The following is a 23,014-nucleotide window of genomic DNA, read 5'->3' on the forward strand; positions in this document are numbered from 1 at the left end:
AGATTTCCCAGTGAGCTTCATGGTTGAGAAGGGGTTTGAACCTGGGTGTGCCCAGCATCCAAACCCACTGCTAGCCACTGTGCCATACTAGCTTGCAGTGCTGCTATAAGTGGGAGATGCTGTGGTTTTGTAAATATCCTACAAGAAGGTGCTCCACCTTTGTGGACCAGTTACGCAAAAATGCCCCTGTAAATAGCTGCATGGATGGTGAGGTTAAGAGGCCTTCTTCTTTCCAGTGCCTTGTGGGGTACCCGAAGGGAGACCCAAGCTCTAACCTAACTCTCCTCCCTTTTTGTATGTACCTGGAGTGGCCAGACGTGCTAGGTCAATTCAGCCTAGATAGCTCTTTCCCTACTGCCTCATGCTAGGCCAGAGGGGAGGGAATGTGTGTGCCATTTCCTTTCTTACAGCTGGGAACCAACAGCAGAACTGAGCTAGCCCTGGTTGGGCCAGGTGTTGATTTCCATGGAGATACTCAAATCTTCCATTTTTCTGAATTTGGAAAGCCCACTGTGATAGTTTGAAAACCCCTCCACTGGCATTTTTAAAAAGGTAAAAGGTAAAGGTGTCCCCAACCAGTCATGTCCGACTCTAGGGTGCGGTGCTCATCCCCGTTTCTAAGCCGAAGAGCCAGCGCTGTCCGAAGACGCTTCCGTGGTCATGTGGCCGGCATGACTAAACACCGAGGTGCACGGAACGCTGTTACCTTTCCCGTCGAGGCGGTACCTATTTATCTACTTGCAATTTCTTGCTTTCGAACTGCTAGGTTGGCAGAAGCTGGGACTGAAGACGGGAGCTCACTCCCTCACGCAGCACTCGGGTCTCGAACTGCTGACCTGCCGACCTTCCAGTCTGCAGTTCAGCGTCTTAACCACTAAGCCACCACGGTCAATACTGGCATTTTTAGCTGACCTTTAATATCTTAGCAGGCCATAAGAGGGAAAGCAAGGGGTTTTTGGCTTTATATATCAGAATCAGTGTCTTGAATCATGTCCATATGACTGCGGGAGCCCAGTAACAATCGCGTTGGTGCTGGCTGCTTTGGTGACACACCCCACCCTGGAGCAAGGGAACAATCATCCTTGTCCTGAACCCACTGCAATTTTCGAAGTAGCAGTACTTTAGAATGTATTGAAGTAGCATCGATCTAAGCCATGAATCACAGAGGCTTGGAAAGATGTAGTGCTCGGTTGCAGCATGCTTGCACTTTCCACTATGCCTAGAAGATGGCGTACCTTATCGGTAACAGTCCAGTTCACTGAATTACTCAGAATGGATTCTTATTTCAAAGCTGTTTTAACAAATAATATTAAGTCTTCCACTGTCTCACTTGCAAATAAAAACTTCTTTTAAAAATGGGTGCTTTTCTCCAGTCTTTGCAGGTAAATAACTTCATCAGGGCCTTTGGGATTCCAAAGCCTTGTCTTTCTCTGAAATAATATTTCTTTGTTGAGTGTCTTGTTTCTTGTGTATGGATTTTGTTTTCTATATTTCAGTACTTGTTGGAAAGAGATGCAAAGCAGGTTAAAGTGATCAATATAGTATTGGTCTGATAAACTTAATGGGAGCCTGAATGCCAGGCTTGTTCTAGTATTTCAGCCCTGGGGCCCAAAACATAAGTGCCAAGAACCTCCCAGGCAGAATGACTGTTTAATGAAATTGTTTATATTTTAATGGGTAGAGAATCTTTCCAGGTCTAGCAGCTCCCTTGATTAAAACCTTATGATGTATCAGTCCCTTCTAGGGTTTCTGCTTTCAGTGGATAGAGGGGTTTGGTTCTTTTTGTGTGTGGTAATTTTCATGTAAGTAGGTGTACATTTAATTTTCACGAAGGCCAGTTTCTGCCTGATCCATGCCTATTAATAATGCAGATTATCCATTATATAAGCTCCCACTCAGAAGAGATGTTGCTAAAATCCAAGCTCAAAACTGAGCTGTAGCTAACTTTAAAGGTCTTCCCACCATCCAGTGCCTGTGCAATACCCTCTTTCGGGGTGCATTAAGATGGTCATTCTGAAGGTATGTCCTTTAATGCAGTTAGAATCCCAGACTTGTCCAGGTTGCCCACCTATTGCCCCTTCCATAGGGTAGGACACCATGATAGGAGCAAGACTTGTGTGGACTGAGCAGCTTCTGTAGTTGGGATGATGCTTTGAACAGCATTCTCCAGGAGCCTGCTTGTTAGCATCCTACATTTCTGATTTAGTCCTCAGTCACCAGACAATGCTGGAACATATTCTACCAGCATTGTAATATTCTTCTTTTGGGGCTTGTGCTTGGGGCAAAGATTAAGCCTTTAATTGGGAATGAGGATTTGCAGTATATTTCATTCAGCCTATTGTATATCCAATCCCTAAGGAAAGGAAAGCATGGACAAAAATTCAAATAAGGAAGGAATATGCTTATTTAGTTACTCATGACAAATCTTTCGCTTGGTCCTACTTTCATTAGGGTTTGACTGCTCTTGAACAATGCTGTCCATGATTTGACAATTCTACATAGAGTTTGTCTAATACCAGGGGTTTACCAGAATCTTGAGGATCCCTTGAGACACAGGGTAGGTAACCTGGTTCCCTCCAGATGTTTTGGACTACAACTCCTATCAGTCCTAGCCAGCATAGCTGAAGGTGAGGGATGGAAATAGTAGGCCAAATCATCTGGAGGGCCACAAGTTGCCCACCTCTGCTCTAAATGACGGTGTGTGCCAATGCCATTTACATTCCTAGTTAAAAAATCAGCTGACACCCTACTCTTGTCAGCTGTCTTTTGAGCATTATCCTTCACCTTGCTAGCCTGTCATTAGCTACACTGCTGTGATGTCATTGAATGTTCACAAAAGTTCTAACTGCTCAGGAGAAATTGTCAACAAGTGATAAAAAGTGAAGGAAGTGAAAGGTCAGTTTGTCTGGGGAAACCCTCACATGAGGCGTAGGGGAAGGGTACACTGTGTGTTGCGGACAAGTAAAAGGAGGTTTGGATATGAGGAACTATAAGCCAGTGAGGTGAAAAAGATGATATTAGAGTGTGGGTAGCTAAGTTTCATATATTGGTTTGTAACTAACCAGCCCATTTTTGACTGCAGATCTCCAGTTGCATTATATTTCAGTACCCTTGTTATGTATAAATGAGGCCATTGGCTTACATATGGCTATTTAAAGATAGCCATGCATGAAATAGCTTCTTCCCAAACTGTTCTACATTTCAGACTTTTTGCTCTATTGAATTTCAAATAAGTAGTGTTTTATTGGTGTCTCAAGCTATTTTCTTTTGTGTGTGTATGGGTGTGTGCAAGTAAGTTGCTTGAAGGTCAGGCAAAACCTCCTTTCCTTAAAGAAACTGATACGATGTCAGTCAGCCTTGAGAGCCTCAACCTCGGATGAGTGTTGTAGCTGCCATATGACCAGCCAGAGCGGCGGCTGCTGTCAGATCCCATTCCAAGGAGGATATCCATGTCTTTTGTTGCTTAAGGCCTCCAAGGGCTGGGACTGGGGCTGGGCAGAAACTCACCAAGGAATCTGTGTGGCTTAGATTGTAAGCCTGAGGGAAGGGACTGTCTTAATATTAGCCTTTGTAAGCCACTCTGGGAGCCTTTATCGGCTGAAGAGTGGGGTAAAAATGCTCTAAATAAATAAATAAGAGGGAAGAGCCATGAATGGGTGGGTGAAAGCATCCAGTGGAGCTGTACAGCTAGGCATAATAGCGAAGCAGATGTTGGTGGGGGGCAGCAGGAGGTGGGGGAGAAAAAGAGCAAGAAAAGGGCTATTGGATGGGAAGTGTCACAAAGCTCATGCGTGTGTTGGCTTAGCACAGAGGTGGGGAAGCTTTTTCAGGCCAGGGCCCAGTTCCAATACTGGAAAAGTCTTGGGAGCTGCATTCCAGTAGTGGGCAGGGCCAAAAGGAACATGGGTGCTGGCAAAGAACAACATGGGTGGTCATCAGCAAATGTGAGTCTTGCCTATTTTAAATTGACAGTAGTATCTATACCTGTCTACTCAGAAGTAAGCCCAATTGAACTCAGTGAAACTTACTTTGAAGTAAATGTGCCTAGGATACTAGCCTGAAACTCTGCAGCAGCTGCAAACATAAAGAACTCAGCCAATGGGGGGGGGGGGATACAGAAATGTTACTGATAGCATCCTAAAATCCAAGCCAGGAAACCAAACCCAGGATTACGTTTTCAGATCCCCCAGCCCCCCATGCAGAACTCAGCCAACCAAGAGAAATACAGCCCCCTTTCAGAAAGTGCATAATTAGCATCCCCAGATCTAGCCAGAATTGTACTTTCAGATCTCTGCAGCCCCCTCCCTCCTAATAATCATCCGCCATTGCGTCACCAAAACGTAATCATGACCAAGTGGGACTCTACAGGAAAAAATGTGGCTGTGGCTGTGTGGGAGCCTGTACACCTCAGCAGTAGCTCTAGGAACAAACAGCCACAAGTCCCTACAGAACACCAGCTTCATTGCTCTTAAGGTGGCAGGTTAAAACGTTTTTTTATTCTCCCAATCCTTTGATGGCTCATTTGTTTTATTGCTCCTAGTCTGTTCAATATTAATGTAGGATTTTATGATGGGGAGATTTTATTTTTGATGTTTCAGTAGTTTTTTATTCTTTGTGAGCCACACTGAATACTTTTTAAAGGAGAAGGGCAGAGTATAAATACTTTAAATAAAACAAAATGCCTTAAATTCACATTTTTGGTGACTGGTGTTAACCAAGAAAGAGCTGCTTAACACATGCATGCTTGTTGCTTGATGACTGCAACAGTAAGCGATTATTTGCATGGGTGAACAGGCTGTCACCATGGGTCTAGCACAATGCGCAGAATCTCCATATCACCTCAGAGATGACGCTTTGCAACGGACTTGGTTGAGCAGTTAGTCGTCGTGTGATATGCATGTGACCCGCATGTTTAAAACCGCAATCTTGCTCCTCATGCTTTGAGGTGTATGGATGTTAGCTTCTCTATGAGGGATCGATGCCTACTGCTTGCATTTTGTTTTTATTATTTTATTAGTATTTATTACTTTTTTTTTTTAATGGGACATGGAAGGCACTCCAGTACTCACTTTGCACAGGAAGGGAGAGCACAGCTGATCAGCAAATTAAAAAGGAAACAAACTACAACCAAGGAGAACATAAAACATTGTATACAGTAACTGATAAAATACATGCCACTGACACGCATACAAGCACATCTCACTCAGCAAACACAATATTGATGGGTGTGCTCTCGGTGGGAAGGGTTGCATTTTCCCAAATAGGTAATATGGCACATCCAGTGCTGGGGAAATGTGATATCCCTTCAACCAAAATCCATCCTCAAAGAAAGACATCTGAGTTGCATGCAAAATGGTGATCTTTCAGAAAGGCCTTTAATTATCCTGCAAAGTAGTTTATTCTCCAAACAAGCTCTCTTTCAAATTGATTTTGAGAATACAGAACCATTCTGTTCTCCCATAATATTTTTCACTCAAGCAGTACAACCACAGCCTCACTCTCCTATAGCAAATCCTTTGAGAGAGTCTTGAAAAATTTCGCCAAACATAGAGATCAAAGTTGTGTTCCGTTCTATAGTCCATGTTCTCAGACCCACCCTCTCCTGTCTTTTGTCTTCTCTTGCACCACCGTCTGTTCCACCCCAGCACCACTGGAAAGCTGCCCATGGCAAAACCCCCAGACCATTAGGGTATCCTCTTTTTGTGGAGGTAGAGGAGAAGAGATCTGGAAGTAGGTAGGATGATGCTCTGAAACTCCACTGCCATCCTGTCTGGCTTGCTCCAATCCTATTTGCTATGAATCAGAAAGAGAGTGGCACAGCTGTTACTTAGGAACTGGGGTTGCTTGGAAGGGTGGCCCCATGGGAGAAGAGAAGCAGTGAGGAGGAGTTGGGGAGAGAGTTTGTTTGAGAGCTGAAGATCACTTTCCAGTTACTACTTGATTGCCTCAATAAAATGGCCACTCCGATGGTGAATTACCTCACCGTGGCCATGATACCTACAAGTTTTCATATGACCATATGAAGTTGCCTTATGTCAAATCAGACCGTTGGTCCATCTGTTGCCTGCTCTGACTGGCAGCAGCTTTCCAAGGGCTTGAGCAGAGAGAACTTTCCATGCTCTGCTGCCAATGCTGGAGTTGCTGGAAATTGAACCGGGGAGCTCTTGCGTGCAAATCATGTGCCCTCCTTGCCACATGGATTGACACTGTCACATTGTAGGCCTCCTCCATGTTCCCAGTGGCTGCAAGAGAGGGGAGGAAAAAACTCCATATCATAATGCAAATGCTTGTGCTCGATACTTGTAGAAGTTACAGCTGGCCTGGGAATGGCTTGCCACAGGGAGACTGATTTCAGCAGCATCCTCAGTTGGACTGTAATATGGCTCTTGATTGAACAGGAGAGGGGAGTAAGTGGGAGTTGGGTGGATGCAAGTGTGGAAGAGGAGAATAGTGAGATCGGTTGTAATAGGGTGTGGAGCAATTTCAAAGCAGGTATTGAGGGTGAGGAAGTAACTGATCCCCCACCCCACCCACCCACCCATCATTCCCAATTTTAATAGCCACCTTACAAATGTTTGGACCCAGCTACTCTTATCATGAGTGATTGGACTTCCATGAAATATATTATACACACACTGTTGTAGATGCTGATTTTCTGGACATCTATGTATAATAGCCCCAAATCCGTTACATTTTGCAATAGATGCCAGAGGCAACTGCTTATATTGTCCATCTGCTTTGTAGGATAAAATTATTTCTAATCAAGTTTTCAGGCCAAGTTAATAGTACCAACTACATCCAAACCAATTATTTTATCTTTAGCAATTACTCCACAGCAAAGGGGAAAGCTGAACGTCACAAAAAAGGCATTTTAAGAATGGATAACTGCATCTTCATTGTGATTGCCATCCCACTGTTTGTTGCCTTTGTAACACCTTCTCTTCTGTCTTCACTCAAGCGACACTTCTGATGAAACAGGCCTGGCCTCAGACATCGTCCTCTTGTGCCACTGAGGGTACCTTTCACCTCCCAGTGGACACTGGGACCGAGAACAGAACTTACCAAGCTTCATCAGCAGCATTCAGTAAATAGAATTTTACTTCTGGGGTTATTACTGGTTGTTTTGCCTCTCTCTCTCTCCCCCCTCCCTCCCCCTCTCCCTCCCTCCCTCCCTCTTTTGATTTGGGTGTGGGTTATACGTTGTATTCATTATTTTCTATATACAGTTCTTAAATAATTTAACTCTAAGTGACATAAATAATATTGGGGTCAGCTATGTCATCTTTGAACAGGGCAGTCTCCATTGGGAATGATGCTGTTCCCTGTCTTTGAAATGAATGCGAGTTGAGCACATTCATGTTCCTGCCAAGCTTCATTCGTTTTGATAGGCTTTATACAAGACACATTCCTTGTGAAATTGTTCCCAAGCATAGGAAGAGCAATTTCTATGGTGAGAACTGTTGGCTATTTTGATAGGAGGGACCATAGTTCAGTAGTAGAGCATATGCTTTGCAGGCTGACAGCCCCAAGTTCAAACTATGGCATTTCCAGGAGGCCTTCTCTCTGAAATGCTCCTCTCTTCCGGAGACCCTGGAAAGCCACTGAGTGTCAGAGGAGACTATGGAACAATCGTCTAAACTGGTATACGACAGCTTTCTTTGTTAGGATCACTGAAATGGGCTTTATTGGTCATGAATGCTATTTACTAGGAACAGATCGCTTCATATTGCTCACAGTTAAATAAGTTGGTTAAGGATTTCCAGGGTAAAAGTCCCAAAGCTGTTCTTCACAGTGCAGAATGAGGTGAGAGAATTCTTCAGACACTGCAATAACAGGATTGTATTTTCAATCAATCAATCAGTCAATCAATCAATCTTTTATTGTTTCAACCAATGGTTACAATAAGCATACAAAAAACATAGATGAGTAAAATCAGATAAAACATATGTTACACGTTTTTAATCAGTTTGCAGAGTCAAAACATTTACTCTGTAGCTTTGGGCTGCAAAGGCAAAATTGGCCAGTGCCAGGTGAATTGTCTTATTAAGACCTGTAAACAAAATAATTATTCTGACTTGAGTCGGACCAGATGGACTGTTTCTCAAAAAATGTATCTAAATACTTAGAATGAATTTGGAAAAAGATAGAACAGTAGAACAGATAATGAGCCAGGTCCTCCACTTTGCCACTTTGAAAAGGGCAAAGTCTGGAGGCATAAGGCGATTTATTAAAATCGCCCTTCCAAAACTGCCATTTTCATCTGCTGCATCCTTAGTTGTGTTAGAGCTGATCTGAGATGAGGATTAGAAATAAGAATCAAATATCTTTCACATTCAAAATTATTCTTGATCTTGGCAAACCTGGGTGCTATGTTGTTACTGGAAACTGCACAAAGGTCCAGTTGGATAGAAACACTATAAACCCTCTCCTTAAAAATTGCTTTACTGTGGGCTGACTTTAAGATGGTGAAATACTGGGTAGAGAAGCCATAATAATGAATTTGGGAACTTAATCTCTGAGACCAGGATATTGTATTTGATGGATTAGCTCTCATTTGCTCTAAAAGACACAGTCTGGATAATCTGGTTGGAGGTGAGAAAAAACTATTGAGCCAATAATTAAAGGCCCTAATAATAATAGTAGTTTAAACTGGCGTTACACCGGTTTCCGAGCATAGAAATGAAGCAGGAATACTCCTTGATACACCAAGAATAGCCCTTAACAGTTTGTTTTGAAACAATTCCATGTCATGTGGGATTTTTAAACCCCATAACTCTCCCCCACATGCATATTGAGAGACTAGTTTTGGTTTCAGCAAGGTTAGAATTGGATAGATTTGATAACCACCACTTGTGTTCCAAAACTTCAGTAATCCCTTTACTTGCTGGTTTATCTTTAATTTCAGAGACTTAAATGGGCACTCCAGTCTCCTGAGGATGAAAAAAGAACACCCAAATAGCGATAGGAGGCTACTTGCTCAATGGGGTGGGAATTTATTCTCCACTTATGTATTGGGGATCTATGTCCAAAGACCGTAACTTTAGTTTTCCTATAATTAATGGATAATAGCTGGGGGGGGGGGGGCGATATTCATTGCTGATAGTAATCTACACAAACAATCTGAGTATGCGAGATGAGGATCGGGTCGTCAGTGTAGAGGAGAAAAGACAGTTTCCTTTCCTCTACTTTTACTGAAAAAAATGGGTCCCCACTCAAATCAGAAGCTATATCATTTACAAATAAATTAAATAAAAGGGGAGCCAGGACACACCCCTGTTTAACACCTCGAGATACTGCAGTGTTGTCCAACACATGACCAGCAGGGAAAATCTGAATATTTGACTTTTTAATGTAACAATTGTAGTAAGATCAAGAGGCATCGATCCATGTTTAACTCTGCCAGTTTAGCCCATTGTTCGTTGTCGTTCAGTCGTGTCCGACTCTTCGTGACCCCATGGACCATAGCACGCCAGCCTTCCTGTCCTGCGCTCTCTCCCGGAGCGTGCTCAAGTTCATATTCATTGCATCGGTGATGCTATCTAGCCATCTCATCCTCTGCCATCCCCTTCTCTTTTTGCCTTCAGTCTTTCCCAGAATCAGGGTCTTTTCCAGAGAGTTTTCTCTTCGCATTAGGTGGCCAAAATATTTGAGCTTCACCTTCACTATCTCTCCTTCCAATGAGCAGTCAGGGTTGATTTCCTTTAGGATGGACTGATTTGACCTCCTTGCAGTCCAGGGGACTCGTAAGAGTCTTCTCCAGCACCACAGTTCAAAAGCATCAATTCTTTGGCGCTCAGCCTTCCTTATAGTCCAGCTCTCACAGCCATACATTACTACTGGGAAAAACATAGCTTTGATTAGACGGACCTTTGTCGGCAAGGTGATGTCTCTGCTTCTTACTATGCTGTCTAGGTTGGCCATAGCTTTCCTCCCAAGGAGCAAGCGTCTTTTAATTTCATGGCTACAGTCACCGTCTGCGGTGATCTTGGAGCCCAAGAAAGTAAAATCTGTCACTGCTTCCATTTCTTCCTCTTCTATATGCCAGGAAGTGATGGGGCCACATGCCATGATCTTAGTTTTTTTAATGTTGAGTTTCAAACCAGCTTTTGCACTCTCCTCTTTCACCCTCAACAAGAGGCTCTTGAGATCCTCTTCGCTTTCTGCCATTAGGGTGGTATCGTCTGCATATCGGTGGTTGTTGATAATTCTCCCGGCAATCTTAATTCTGACCTGTGATTCATCCAACCCAGCATTTCTCATGATGTACTCTGCATATAAGTTAAATAAGCAGGGTGACAATATGCAGCCTTGTCGTACTCCTTTCCCAATTTTGAACCACTCGGTTGTTCCATGTCTGGTTCTTACTGTTGCTTCTTGACCCTCGTACAGGTTTCTCAGGAGACAGGTAAGGTGGTCTGGCACTCCCATCACTTTAAGAATTTGCCACAGTTTGTTGTGATCCACACAATCAAAGGCTTTAGCGTAGTCAATGAAGCAGAAATAGACATTTTTCTGGAATTCTCTTGCTTTCTCCATGATCCAGCGAATGTTGGCGATTTGCTCTCTAGTTCCTCTGCCTCTTCGAAACCCAGCTTGTACTTCCGGTAGTTCTCGGTTCGCATACTGCTGAAGCCTAGCTTGTAGGATTTTGAGCATCACCTTGCTGGCATGTGAAATGAGCGCAATTGTGCGGAAGTTTGAACACTCTTTGGCGTTGCCCTTCTTTGGAATTGGAATGTAAACTGACCTTTTCCAGTCTTGCGGCCATTGTTGAGTGTTCCAAGTTTGTTGGCATATTGAATGCAGCACTTTAACAGCATCATCTTTTAGGATTTTAAATAGCTCAGCTGGAAGACTGTCATCTCCGCTAGCTTTGTTGTTACTAATGCTTCCTAAGGCCCACTTGACTTCACTCTCGAGGATGTCCGGCTCAAGTTCAGTGACCGCACTATCATGGCTATCAGGGACATTCAGATCTTTCCTGTATAGTTCTTCTGTGTATTCTTGCCACCTCTTCTTAATCTCATCTGCTTCTGTTAGGTCCCTGCCTTCTTTGTCCTTTATCATGCCCATCTTTGCACAAAACATTCCCTTGAGATCTCCAATTTTCTTGAAGAGATCTCTAGTCTTTCCCATTCTGTTGTTTTCCTCGATTTCTGTGCATTGTTCATTTAAGAAGGCCTTCTTGTCTCTCCTTGCTATTCTCTGGAACTCTGCATTCAGTTGGATATCTCTTCCCCTTTCTCCCTTGCTTTTCGCTTCCCTTCTTTCGTCAGCTACTTGTAAAGCCTCATCAGACAGCCACTTGGCTTTCTTGCATTTCTTTTTCTTTGGGATGGATTTCGTTGCTGCCTCCTGAACAATGTTACGGACCTCCGTCCATAGTTCCTCAGGCACTCTGTCTATCAGGTCTAATCCCTGAAATCTACTCCTCACCTCCACTGTATATTCATCAGGGATATGATTTAGGTCATACCTGAATGGTTTAGTGGTTTTCCTTACGTTCTTCAATTTAAGCTGAAATTTTGCAACAAGAAGCTCATGATCTGAGCCACAGTCAGCTCCAGGTCTTGTTTTGACTGACTGTATGGAGCTTCTCCATCTTTGGCTGCAAAGGACATAATGAATCTGATTTCAATATTGACCATCTGGTGATGTCCATGCGTAGAGTCGTCTCTTGTGCTGTTGGAAAAGAGTGTTTGCTATGATCAGCGTGTTCTCTTGGCAAAACTCTATTAGCTTTTGTCCTGCTTCATTTTGTACACCAAGGCCATGCCTGCCTGTTATCCCGGTGATTTCTTGACTTCCTACTTTAGCATTCCAATCCCCTATGATGAAGAGGACATCTTTTTTTGGTGTTAGTTCTAGAAGGTGTTGTAGGTCTTCATAGAACCGATCAACCTCAGCTTCTTCGGCATCAGTGGTTGGGGCATAGACTTGAATTACTGTGATGTTGAATGGTTTGCCTTGGATTCGTACTGAGATCATTCTATCATTGTTAAGATTGTACCCCAGTACTGCTTTTCCCACCCTTTTGTTGACTATGAGTGCTACTCCATTTCTTCTAAGGGATTCTTTCCCGCAATAGTAGATATGATGGTCACCTGAATTAACCAAATGGTCTAATACAAAACAATGATCCATTGTTCAATAACCAGCTTGGAGCCCTGCTTGTTCTTCTATAAGAATATTATTCATAGTAACCCAATCTTCCAGTTTGTTCAGCAGATGTCTCGCATATAATTTGGCTGCAATATCTATAAGATTAATTGGCCTATAGTTTGAAGCGAGCTTACATTCCCCCCTTTTAAAGATCGGAATTACTATAGAAGTTGTTCCAGCCCTTTGGGAGGTCACCAGTTAGATTAATATGGTCAAACAATTTGGCCAAAATAGGCAGCCACCATTTGATGTTATATTTGAATACCTCTGCTGGAACATAATCTTCTCCTGGTGCTTTTTTGACTGGCAATGCATTAATTAATGACTCTTATCTCTTTATGAGATACAGAGGACCATGGATCTCTAGTGCCAAGAGTGGAACTCAAAGGCAGATGTAATTGCAGGGCATGGGCATTAAATAGGGCACTAAAATGTTTCTCCCAATCCATCTTTGATAGTTGAGGGTTTTTAATAAGATTATCACTAATTAAGCTGCTGTTTACAATCTTCCAAAAGGCTGCCATGTCTTTCATCTTTATGGCTGTGTCCAAACTATGTCAGTGGTGTTTTTGGAATATCATTTTCTTATTTCTAATTAGCTCCCTATATTCTTTTTTCTTATTTACAGATATTTTAATTGTTTCAGGGGAGTAGTCAGACTTCAGTTCCCTAGCATATATTCTTACTACTGATCGAGTCTTTCTACAGTCCAGGTCGAACCAACCTTTTTGAGATTGAGTGGGGAGTGCTCCATAATTGCTCCTGGTCAAATACGGCTTTAGATTTCTTATTGTGTGCTGATACAGATGTAATATATTTGGTGAATTAACATCTAGTTGCAATACGTTATCACAAATGGATAGCATCTGCTCCAATAAAAGGGTACTATTAATTGTATCCATTATAAGATTATTCCATTTAACCCTTGTTTGGCCAACTAATTCAGCTCTGACCTGAAACTCTTCATGAGCAAAAATCTGAGTTCCATCCTCTCTAAAAAAAACTCAAACCTCAGAGGCTGGTGATCACAATGGCCCATAGAGATAACCTCGAAATTGATAAAGTTCCTAATCTTATTCATGGGAACACACACATAATCAATTATACTTTGTCCTCTTATTGATAAATAGGTAAAGTTAGCTGGGGTGTCTTTAGGATAGAATCCATTTAATATTAAATAATTCCTTGTGAATGGGAACTCCAAAAATGTATAACCTGCTAGGTGTATCATCTTATCTCTCAGAATCTGTGGAAGACAGTTAATAATTCCTCTTCCTCAATATTTAGATGACCTGCTAACTTATTTTTGTTTCCAGCGATTCTGGTGTTGAAATCTCCCAGTACTATAATAATAGAAAGTGGAAATTCATTTTCTAAGTAATCAGGGACTGGCTCCAATTCAGTCCATAATGAACAGGGGGAGGTTCTCATGCTATGAGGGGGGATATAGATGTTAATTAGGATTAAGGAGAAACTCTTTCCTGACCACAATGTTATTGTTAATAGGGACAGAGCAACTTCCACCTTAATCTGTTCAGTGGGATTGTTTTTTAAATGCTACCCTTTCCCCAATCCGAAAAGCTCCTTGCATGTAGTAAAATAGCACATCAGGAAAAGGGCTATGCTAAACCATTATCTCTGATGTGCTACTTTACAACAATCAGGGAGCTTTTTAATGGGAGGAGGGGACATGCATTGTGGATTCTGAAAGGGAACAGCCCAGAATATTCTCACCTCATTCTGTATAATATATAGAATAGCTCCCAGCCCATGTAAATTGCATGTTGAGAAATTGAGAACAGTCTCATGTTGATATGCTTTGCAGAAGCATCTTAGAATCTTCTTGTGCTTGTTGAAAAGAGGGAACTGGGTATGAGCAGGATCAGATCCCTAGATTATAGTGGAACCCTTGTTAATTTGTTTATGATATTTGCATTCTGCCCTTCCTCCAGGAAACTTCGAAGGGGTATACATTATCCTCACATAGGACCACCTATTCCATTGTAGAGCAGGAACTTGAATATTTAATTTATAGTATGCTCAGTCCTGAAGAGCTGAGATGGAAATCAGTATGTTGAAATCAGAAAACCCGTTACGTTTATCAAACCATCCTCCTCCCACTTTGGCCACGGAAAGTCAACTGAAATAAAAACTTCTTACACTGCTTCCAAATGGTGTTCTGGCTTTGTCAAGTCTACAGTGGGGAGGGTGATGAGGAGCAGATGCTGGTCGCATTTGGACACAGTAATAAGTGAGGACTCTGGAGAATCCTGGCTTATCATTTACAAGCAGCATGCTTGTGCCCACTGCCCAATCGCTGCCACTTGGCTCCGACAAACAAGCCAGGCTCCCATTAAAAAAAATTGGACCACAGAGGGTCTGTGGTTTCTGCAGCCACTCCCAGTTGTAGGAGGAGCCAAATGGGAGTGATCAGGCTGTGTGCACCAGCACACTCAGGGCTGGTGTCAAAGATAGGTGTGGTTGGGCACCTGCGGAGGGCTTACACCCCAGCAGGGGCCCACTGACAAGAGCCCCTTGAAGTTTCCCCTCCTCTTCATCACTGCAGCCTTTTTTTCACCTGCCTCTCACTCTCGCCCCGACAGCTGTGGTGGCGGTAAGGAGAAGTAGGAGATGCTACGGCCTGCTTGCTCCCTAGCTCTCTGACTGTTAAACACACAAGGGGTAGCAGTGATGAGAAAGAGGAGGGGGAGCAAGCTGGTAACAATGGCAGTGAGGTTGACTCACTGAGGCAGGGGCCCATGGAGGGTGTCTTGCCCAAGGGTCCTCAAAACCTGGAGCCAGCACTGCCCTGGCTTATCATGACATGTAAACTGGGCCATTGAGAGTGCCTCTCTGTGCACCTCACAGTCCAAAGTGTGTGGATATGTGTGTGCGCAGATGGCAAACTTAAGAGAGCATTCTTAATTTGCTTTGAGAGGTCGTGATGGAGTATGGGAGAGGAGGCGGCCTTTGTTAGGTAAGCTGAGGCAATCACACGAAGCCTTCATCACCAGAACCCAGGAAGCAGTGGATAGCTGCTCTTGCGATTGCTGCAGTGCTCGACTAATGTGGCCCTGATGGCCTGATCCTGCCCAAAGGCTGGCTGCAGCATTTTACACTAGCTGAACTTCCCTAGGTTGTGTGCTGTCAGTCGGTTGGTAGCCACTTGAAAGCATAACTACGTGGTAGTTTGATCCTGTGCTTTTATATTCCCAAGTGGGCCTTGCTCGGATTGGGCCTTGTTTCCAGGGGACTTCAGGGAAGAAGCTGCAAGAAAGCTAAAAATCCTTCCATGCAGAGACTGGTACCTCTCTGGTTCCAAGTAAGCATGCACAGTGCGCTGTCCTCTTTAAAATGGCTGTGCTCACACCATCCACTTCCTTGGGGTTCCTAGCATGTGGGTTGATAGTGCTCCAGGGGAGACCAGCTCTTCTTCTTCTGTGGTGTGAAAGTTGTGACTGCTGGGTATGCTACAGAGGAGGGTATTGCTGGAAGTTCAGTCTGGAAGATGTGTAAGATTCTGGCTGTCATTACAACTGCTGTGGCAAATTGGTACAACTGTGGAGCATGGCACAGTGATCTTAGAACAGGATGAGTGGGCAGTAAAATGGAAGGTAGCATTCAAGGTTGCAGTCGATTCAGATCCCAGCATATGATGAGATCCATATGGCACTCAGTCATATGAAGTGTGCAGCATAGATTCTGTTTCACAGCCATCACATGTTCCGTTTAGATTTGTCAAATGATAGTGGCCTTGGGAACTACATGGGAATTGAACACTGAGACCTGCTTCAGTAAGAATTGGATGCTTATGCCATACCTAGTAAGTCTAAACCGGCTTGCATCCAGATAGTTTCGGCTTAGCTTGGATATTTGATTAACAAATGCAACCTTAATAGGTCTCCCCCCCACCCCCACCCCATTCCTTGTTTGCCAGTTACTCTCTGCAAGGTGTCCTCGGCATGGTTTTGTGTTGATGTCACAATTTCCCCTTTTAAGGCAAGGTGGCAGCTTTCTGTTTTTTGTATAACTGCAAGGAGCAAGTTATTCTTGTTTTTAATAGGAACTGAACAGATGCAGCACTAATGTCAATAATGCAAAGGGCCCTGTAGAGCAGGGCAGAGGTGGGTAAAAAGCTATCTGGAAAAACTCTCTTGCGTAACGGTGACCTTTACTGATACATGCATAGTCTCCATGAAGGAGCTCAGAGATCCCCCTTTCCCACCTGCTCTTGTTATTTTGAACTCTTACATGGAGGCAAGCTCGGCTGTTTTGCCCTTGCTTGGCAGGTAAGTTTGCTGAAAGCTGAGGTCTTTGTTTAAAATGATCTCCTGCTAATTGCAGATTTAAGAGAGAGAATAAGGTAGGTCTGGTTCTGAGTAGGCTCCAGAGTGCTTCACTTACAGGCTAAGGCAAACCAATTAGTGACTCTGCTTGCTGTCTTGTTCTGCCAAATCTGTGTGGCTGGAAACATAAATGTTGGAAGGGTTCCTGTTTTTAATTGCACAGATTTTTCTGCCTACAAAGCCTGAATCCTCAAATAATGACATTGGGGGGCCTGGTGTTATACCTGGAAAAAAGGTCATCTGGATTGATGCCTTTGGCAGGTGGGCTGTGCTCACATTCCTGAGCCATCTGGAACGACAGTTCTCCTGTTCTCTCCCGTTGTGGTCTGCATTGTATGGATTGGTCTTAGGAAAGGTTAGGGCGAGTGTGGTTTGGCAGTGGTGGAGGGAGTAGGGATGCCAGTGGGAGATCCTGTAAACTTGATTTCACAGCAGGGCATGTTTGGTCTGATTAGAGATGCAGGAGCTGTTCCAGAGCCTGGCAAACAGAAGTAGGTAGAGGGACAAGCCCGTGTGTGTGTGTGTGTGAGAGAGAGGGGGGGGGACTGCCTGGGTAAAGGTCAACCAGAGAGAGAGGCTTGCTCTAGATGCTGGACTGTGAGACAGCTTTAATCTGAATGGCACCCAAAATCTGTTGCCTAAAGAAGGCTCCTCATTAAACTTGCTTGCTCCTGCTACCCCAGATTATGAAGGTAAAAATCTCCTCTATGCTGACAGTAAAGGAGGAAGCTACCAGAGACTCCCTGGGCTCTCTTCTTTCTCCTTTCCTTCCTTACTCTGGGGCTGATTCACTTTGTGACTGTAATCCTTCTACTTGGGAAGGAAAATCTCCATGAAGGCTCAATGCCAAACATGCAAAGGATTTCAGTCCCCCACCCCACCCCTCCCCTCCACGCCATATACACACACATGCATTTGGGGAACGGGGAGCGATGAATGGGCAGAGAAGCCCTGCAGCTGAAACATTGGCCAAGATCCAAAGAAACATTGAATGAGTTCTGTGAGCCTGGCGGGGTGGGCTGGGCGTCTTTTTTCATCCCGTGGTGCTCAGCAAATTGCTTTTAAACGGGATTTTCAAAAGCAGCTTGGGATATGGCATGAGGCTCAGTGGGAAAAAGAAGTTGAACATTGCATGGGGCTAGCAGAAGCCCCTTCTGTAAGCCAAAGCCTACTTTGGATCCATCCACAGTAAATAACCTGTGGTCGTCATTGTATTCCTGTTCAAAAATGCAGAGAGCTTAATACCCAAGTGCTCCACTCCAATCCTAACTGCATGTGGCATCACCCCAAACCCCACTTACAAGCCTAGTAACCACCAAGGGTCTGATCCTGCTCCCAGTTTCATCAGTGGTACACCAACATTGGGTATTTGTTCTGTTAACCTGCAGATATGCCACATACTGTGTGGATAGATGGCAGTAAAATTTGCTTTGAGTTCCTAAGCGGCTTTTGCCTTGCTTTTGAATTATGCAGTTGATGACACAGACTGCAACAGATGCTTTATAAAATACCTCTCTTTTGAATCAGCCCACACAGCTCATTCCATGATGCTAATAGCACCTTTCTGACAATGGGTAGCTGCACTCAGGGAAACGCTGCCCGTGTTTATGGCAAGAGGAGTAATCCAGCCTGATAGGCTTCCATAACTCCTCTCACACTGCAAATCTCAAAATTGGCTTGTTAATACTGGGGCCCAAGTCTGAGGTCAGTGAAAGAGAAGACAATTATGTGGCTCTCAGAGAGAATGACTATGGATGCCATCTGTTTCCTGTGATCCTCTGTTCTTTAGCCTAGCATCATATTTTGGGTGAATTTTACATTTGCACAGTTGAATGCATAATGAACAAGAACTGGCTGCCCTTCCTCACCTCCTGGGGAAAAAATAGCAACTTGTCTCCCTGGAGCTTATCTAATTTGGGGCACATTTTCAAGTTCATGAAGATGAGGAGGAGGAGGAAATAATCACATACATTTCAACTGTCCCTAGTTTCTATTACCTGTCCTTGGAAAAACAGTTTTCCAATTTTGTCCCTGTTGAGCCTTTTGGGGAGACGCTGGGTCTCTTAAGTTAAATTTCTGAATGAGGACCAGATGAACCTTTTACACTTTTGCACATTTGTGTAAATGCACATACATGGGCACACCATGCTAATGCACTGCTTCCCTCCTACCTCCACATAACTATGCCTATCCAAATAGTAAGTGTGTTCTGAGTTAATCGATGCAACCAGGCCCATGGTGAGATTTAGACATTCTAATAAACATTCTTCGTTTGTTCTTTTAGGTAGATGGTTTTGGTCAGTTTAGGATGCAGCAAGCAGCAAAGAGCCTTTGGCAATGCTTAAAAGTGGGGTGTGGGGGGATTGCTCAGGTGCTGGACCTTGCTATGAGAACAAATACACATGAAATGTTGGTAGGTAGGTATCTCAGGTTAATCCAGAAAAAGAAGGTGTGGCCTGATATATGTGCCCTAGTTCTTTTGTATTAAGTTATAAGACTGTCCTCTCAGGTAAGTCCAAAAATAATGGCATGTCCTGCGCCTTTCATGCAGACAAAGTGTAAGTGTAAACTCTCAGGCCTCCATAGAGTATCTGTTTTTAGTTCACTGCCCATCTTTATGTGTTGCCCAAATACACACCAGTGTTTATATTTATAGCAGATCTGCCTTAGAGAAGGCTTGGATACATTCTGCTCTTTACCTTTCCGCAGAAGGTCCCATATTCAGTTGCATCTCCAGTTTAAAAGGATGGGTAGCAAGTGATAGGAAAGGCCAATTTCTGCCTGGAGAGACCCTGAGGAACTGCTGCCAATCACAGTAGGCAGTGCTGGGCTGCATTGTCAAATACTCTGACATGGGATGAGGCAGCTGCCTACATTTCTCTTGTATCACAGATTGACTAGCAAATCTCTGTGATGAGCCATGAGCAAACTTACTGGATCTCCCTGGTAATTCCTTTACAGCAGGGTTGGGAAGGTTTGGCCATCCAAATGTTGTTGGACTACAACTCCCATAAGCCCTGGCCAGCATAGCCTGGGGAAGGAGGACCAGCCAGCAGCTGCACCAGGTGGAGCCTGAGCCTGCTTCTGCCCCCGCCCACAGGTACTTAAGGCGGGGCTGCCAGAGGCTGCTCGGGAAGGAGCCTGGGGAAGGAGGATCAGTCAGCAGCTGCACCAGGTGGATCCTGAGCCTGCTTCTGCCCCCGCCCCCGCCCACAGGTACTTAAGGCGGGGCTGCCAGAGGCTGCTCGGGAAGGAGCCTGGGGAAGGAGGACCAGCCAGCAGCTGCACCAGGTGGATCCTGAGCCTGCTTCTGCCCCCGCCCCCGCCCACAGGTACTTAAGGCGGGGCTGCCAGAGGCTGCTCGGGAAGGAGCCTGGGGAAGGAGGACCAGCCAGCAGCTGCACCAGGTGGATCCTGCCCCTGCCCCTGCCCACAGGTACTTAAGGCGGGGCTGCCAGAGGCAGCGCCTCGGCGTCGCGCCAAGTGCACTTGGAGTCGCGTAGGACCTGAAGATCTACCCACCTGCCTCTCCAGAGACACCAGCAGCCACAACACCAGCAGCAAATAGCAGCAGCAGCAGAGGGCAGCAGCTTTAAAGACAAGGGGAAGGGGCAAACGTGGACTATCTGCTCCTTCTTAGCTGCTGTTCTCTTTTATCTCTTTTATATTCTTTTAAACTGTTGTGTATTTTATATCTTAATATTTTAATATGTGCCTGGGAGGACTATTGGGCAACTCAGGGGGTGGGGGAGGTGCCACCATAACTGTGGTCACGGGCAGGGGGAGGTATGGCGTTGGGGGATTAACAGGCCAGCTGAGGAGAAGAGGGGCTAGACACCTTACAGCTGTCCCCTCTTCTGGTTCTTCCCCCAACCTGATGGTTCCTGGCAGCCTTACCAGTCTGCCCTTGGGTCTGGTGGTGCTGCTGCTGAATGCCAGGTCGGCCCAAAATAAGACCTCCCTCATCCATGATTTGATTGTGGATGAGGGGGCTGACCTGGCATGTATTACTGAGACCTGGGTGGGGGAACTGGGAGGGGTCACTCTCTCCCAGCTGTGCCCTCCTGGGTACTCGGTGCAGCACCAACACCGACTTGAGGGTCGGGGAGGGGGGGTTGCCGTGGTCTATAGGAATTCAGTCTCCCTCTCCAGGCTTCCTGCTCATTCGAGTGCAGATCTTGAGTGTCTGTACCTTGTGTTGGGTACCCGGGACAGATTAGGGATTCTGTTGGTGTACCGCCCACCCCGCTGCCCATCGGACTCCCTGCCTGAGCTGACGGAGGTGGTCTCGGACTTGGTGTTGAGGACCCCCAGGATGATGGTCTTGGGGGATCTCAACTTCCATGCCGAGGCCGCTGTATCCGGGGCGGCTCAGGACTTCATGGCCGCCATGACAACCATGGGGCTGTCCCAACATGTCATCGGCCCAACGCATATAAAAGGACACACGCTTGATCTGGTTTTCTCGACTGGGCTGGAGGATGGTGATCTGAAAATGGAGGAATTAACGTCTGTCCCTTTGTCATGGTCAGATCACTTCCTGCTGAGGTTTAGACTTCTGGCGGCCTTTCCCCTCTGCAAGGGTGGGGGACCTATTAAAATGGTCCGCCCCCGGAGATTAATAGATTCTGATGGATTCCAGAGGGCTCTGGGGGACTTTCCTGCTGGTATGGCTGGTGCTCCTGTCGAAGCCCAGGTCACTCTGTGGAATGCAGAGATGACTCGGGCGGTTGACACGATCGCACCCAAGCGCCCTCTCCCTCTGAGCAGAGCCCGGCCAGCTCCTTGGTATACACCTGATCTGAGGGCAATGAAGCAAGAGGGGAGACGGCTAGAACGCAGGTGGAGGAAAACTTGTGCAGAGTCTGACCGAACACAGGTAAGAGCCCACTATCGAGCCTACTCTGTGGCGGTGAGGGTGGCAAAGAGGCAGTTCTTTTCCACCAGCATTGCATCTTCTCAGTGTCGTCCGGCGGAGCTTTTCCGAGTGGTTCGCGGCCTGTTACATTCTGGGCCAGGGAGAGAGACGGTGGAACCCTCGGTAGCACGCTGTGACGAGTTTGCGCGGCACTTTGAGGATAAAGTCGCTCAGATTCGTCATGAATTGGACACCACCATTAATGCAGTTCCATTGGTAGAGGCGTTCAGAGCACCGTCTGGTCCAGTTTTATTGGATGAGTTTCAGTTACTGAGGCCTGAGGATGCGGACAAGGTGCTTGGCCAAGTCCGATCGACCACTTGTGTGCTTGACCCTTGCCCTTCATGGCTTATTAAATCAAACAAGGAGGGGTTGTCCGGCTGGGTCCAGGAGGTTGTAAATTCCTCCTTGAGAGAGGGAGTGGTGCCTGCTGCTTTAAAAGAGGCAGTAATTAGACCACTCCTGAAAAAGCCTAACCTGGACCCAGAGGATGTTAACAATTATAGGCCAGTGGCCAACATCCCCTTCCTGGGCAAGGTGCTTGAGCGGGTGGTTGTAGGACAGCTCCAGGCACTCTTGAATGAAACGGATTATCTAGATCCATTTAAATCGGGCTTCAGGCCTGGTTTTGGAGCGGAAACTGCCTTGGTCGCCCTGTGGGATGACCTCTGCCGGGAGAGGGACAGGGGGAGTGCGACCCTGTTGATTCTCCTGGACCTCTCAGCGGCTTTCGATACCATCGACCATGGTATCCTTCTGGATAGGTTGTCTGGGTCACTGCACTACAGTGGTTCTGCTCCTACTTGGATGGCCGATTCCAGAAGGTGGTGCTGGGGGATTATTGCTCTGTGCCATGGCAATTGTGCCATGGGGTTCCACAGGGCTCTATTTTATCCCCCATGCTGTTTAACATCTACATGAAACCGCTGGGGGAGGTTATCCGGAGGTGTGGGCTGAGGTGCCATCGATATGCGGATGACACCCAGCTCTACCTCTCTTTCTCATCAAAACCAGGTGAGGCAGTGGCTGTTCTGAACCACTGCCTGGGCACGGTAATGGACTGGATGAGGGCCAATAAACTGAAACTCAATCCAGACAAGACGGAGGTACTGTTAGTGGGTGGTTCGTCTGCCCGGCTAGGTGATATTCAACCTGTTCTGGAGGGGGTTGCACTCCCCCTAAAGGATCAGGTTCGTAGTTTGGGGGTGCTCTTGGATCCAGAACTGTCACTTGAGGCACAGGTGAACTCAGTGGCACGGAGCACTTTTTATCAGCTTAGGCTGGTATACCAACTACGCCCTTATCTGGACAGAGATAGCCTAGCTACAGTTATCCATGCTCTGATAACTTCTCGTCTGGATTACTGCAATGCGTTATACGTGGGGCTGCCTTTGAAAACGGTCCGGAAACTTCAGCTGGTCCAAAATAGGGCAGCAAGATTGTTAACAGGGACTGGCATGCGAGCTCATATTACGCCAGTACTTTTCCAGCTGCACTGGCTGCCAGTCCATTTCCGGGCCCGATTCAAAGTGCTGGTATTAACATTCAGAGCCCTTAACAGCTTGGGGCTAGGTTACCTGAAGGATCG

The 23,014-nt window shown here is 45.5% G+C and overlaps 1 protein-coding gene across 10 annotated transcripts in view; it reads left to right on the forward strand.

Moving 5' to 3' along the window:
* Positions 1-23,014, forward strand: part of FAM168A (family with sequence similarity 168 member A) — a 281,858-nt gene that overhangs the window by 219,023 nt on the left and 39,821 nt on the right. For 9 of the 10 annotated variants that reach the window (XM_084842397.1, XM_084842406.1, XM_084842396.1 and 6 more), the window contains one exon: positions 6,959-7,084. The exons of the other annotated variant lie outside the window; for it this stretch is intronic. In XM_084842397.1, the coding sequence (XP_084698523.1) occupies positions 6,959-7,084 (126 nt within the window). The remainder of the gene's footprint in view (positions 1-6,958; positions 7,085-23,014) is intronic. 10 annotated transcript variants of the gene reach the window in all.

Source organism: Heloderma suspectum, chromosome 3 (assembly GCF_057233095.1).
Source record: "Heloderma suspectum isolate Gila_16-S chromosome 3, 16-S_ref, whole genome shotgun sequence".
NCBI classification, from domain to species: domain Eukaryota; kingdom Metazoa; phylum Chordata; class Lepidosauria; order Squamata; family Helodermatidae; genus Heloderma; species Heloderma suspectum.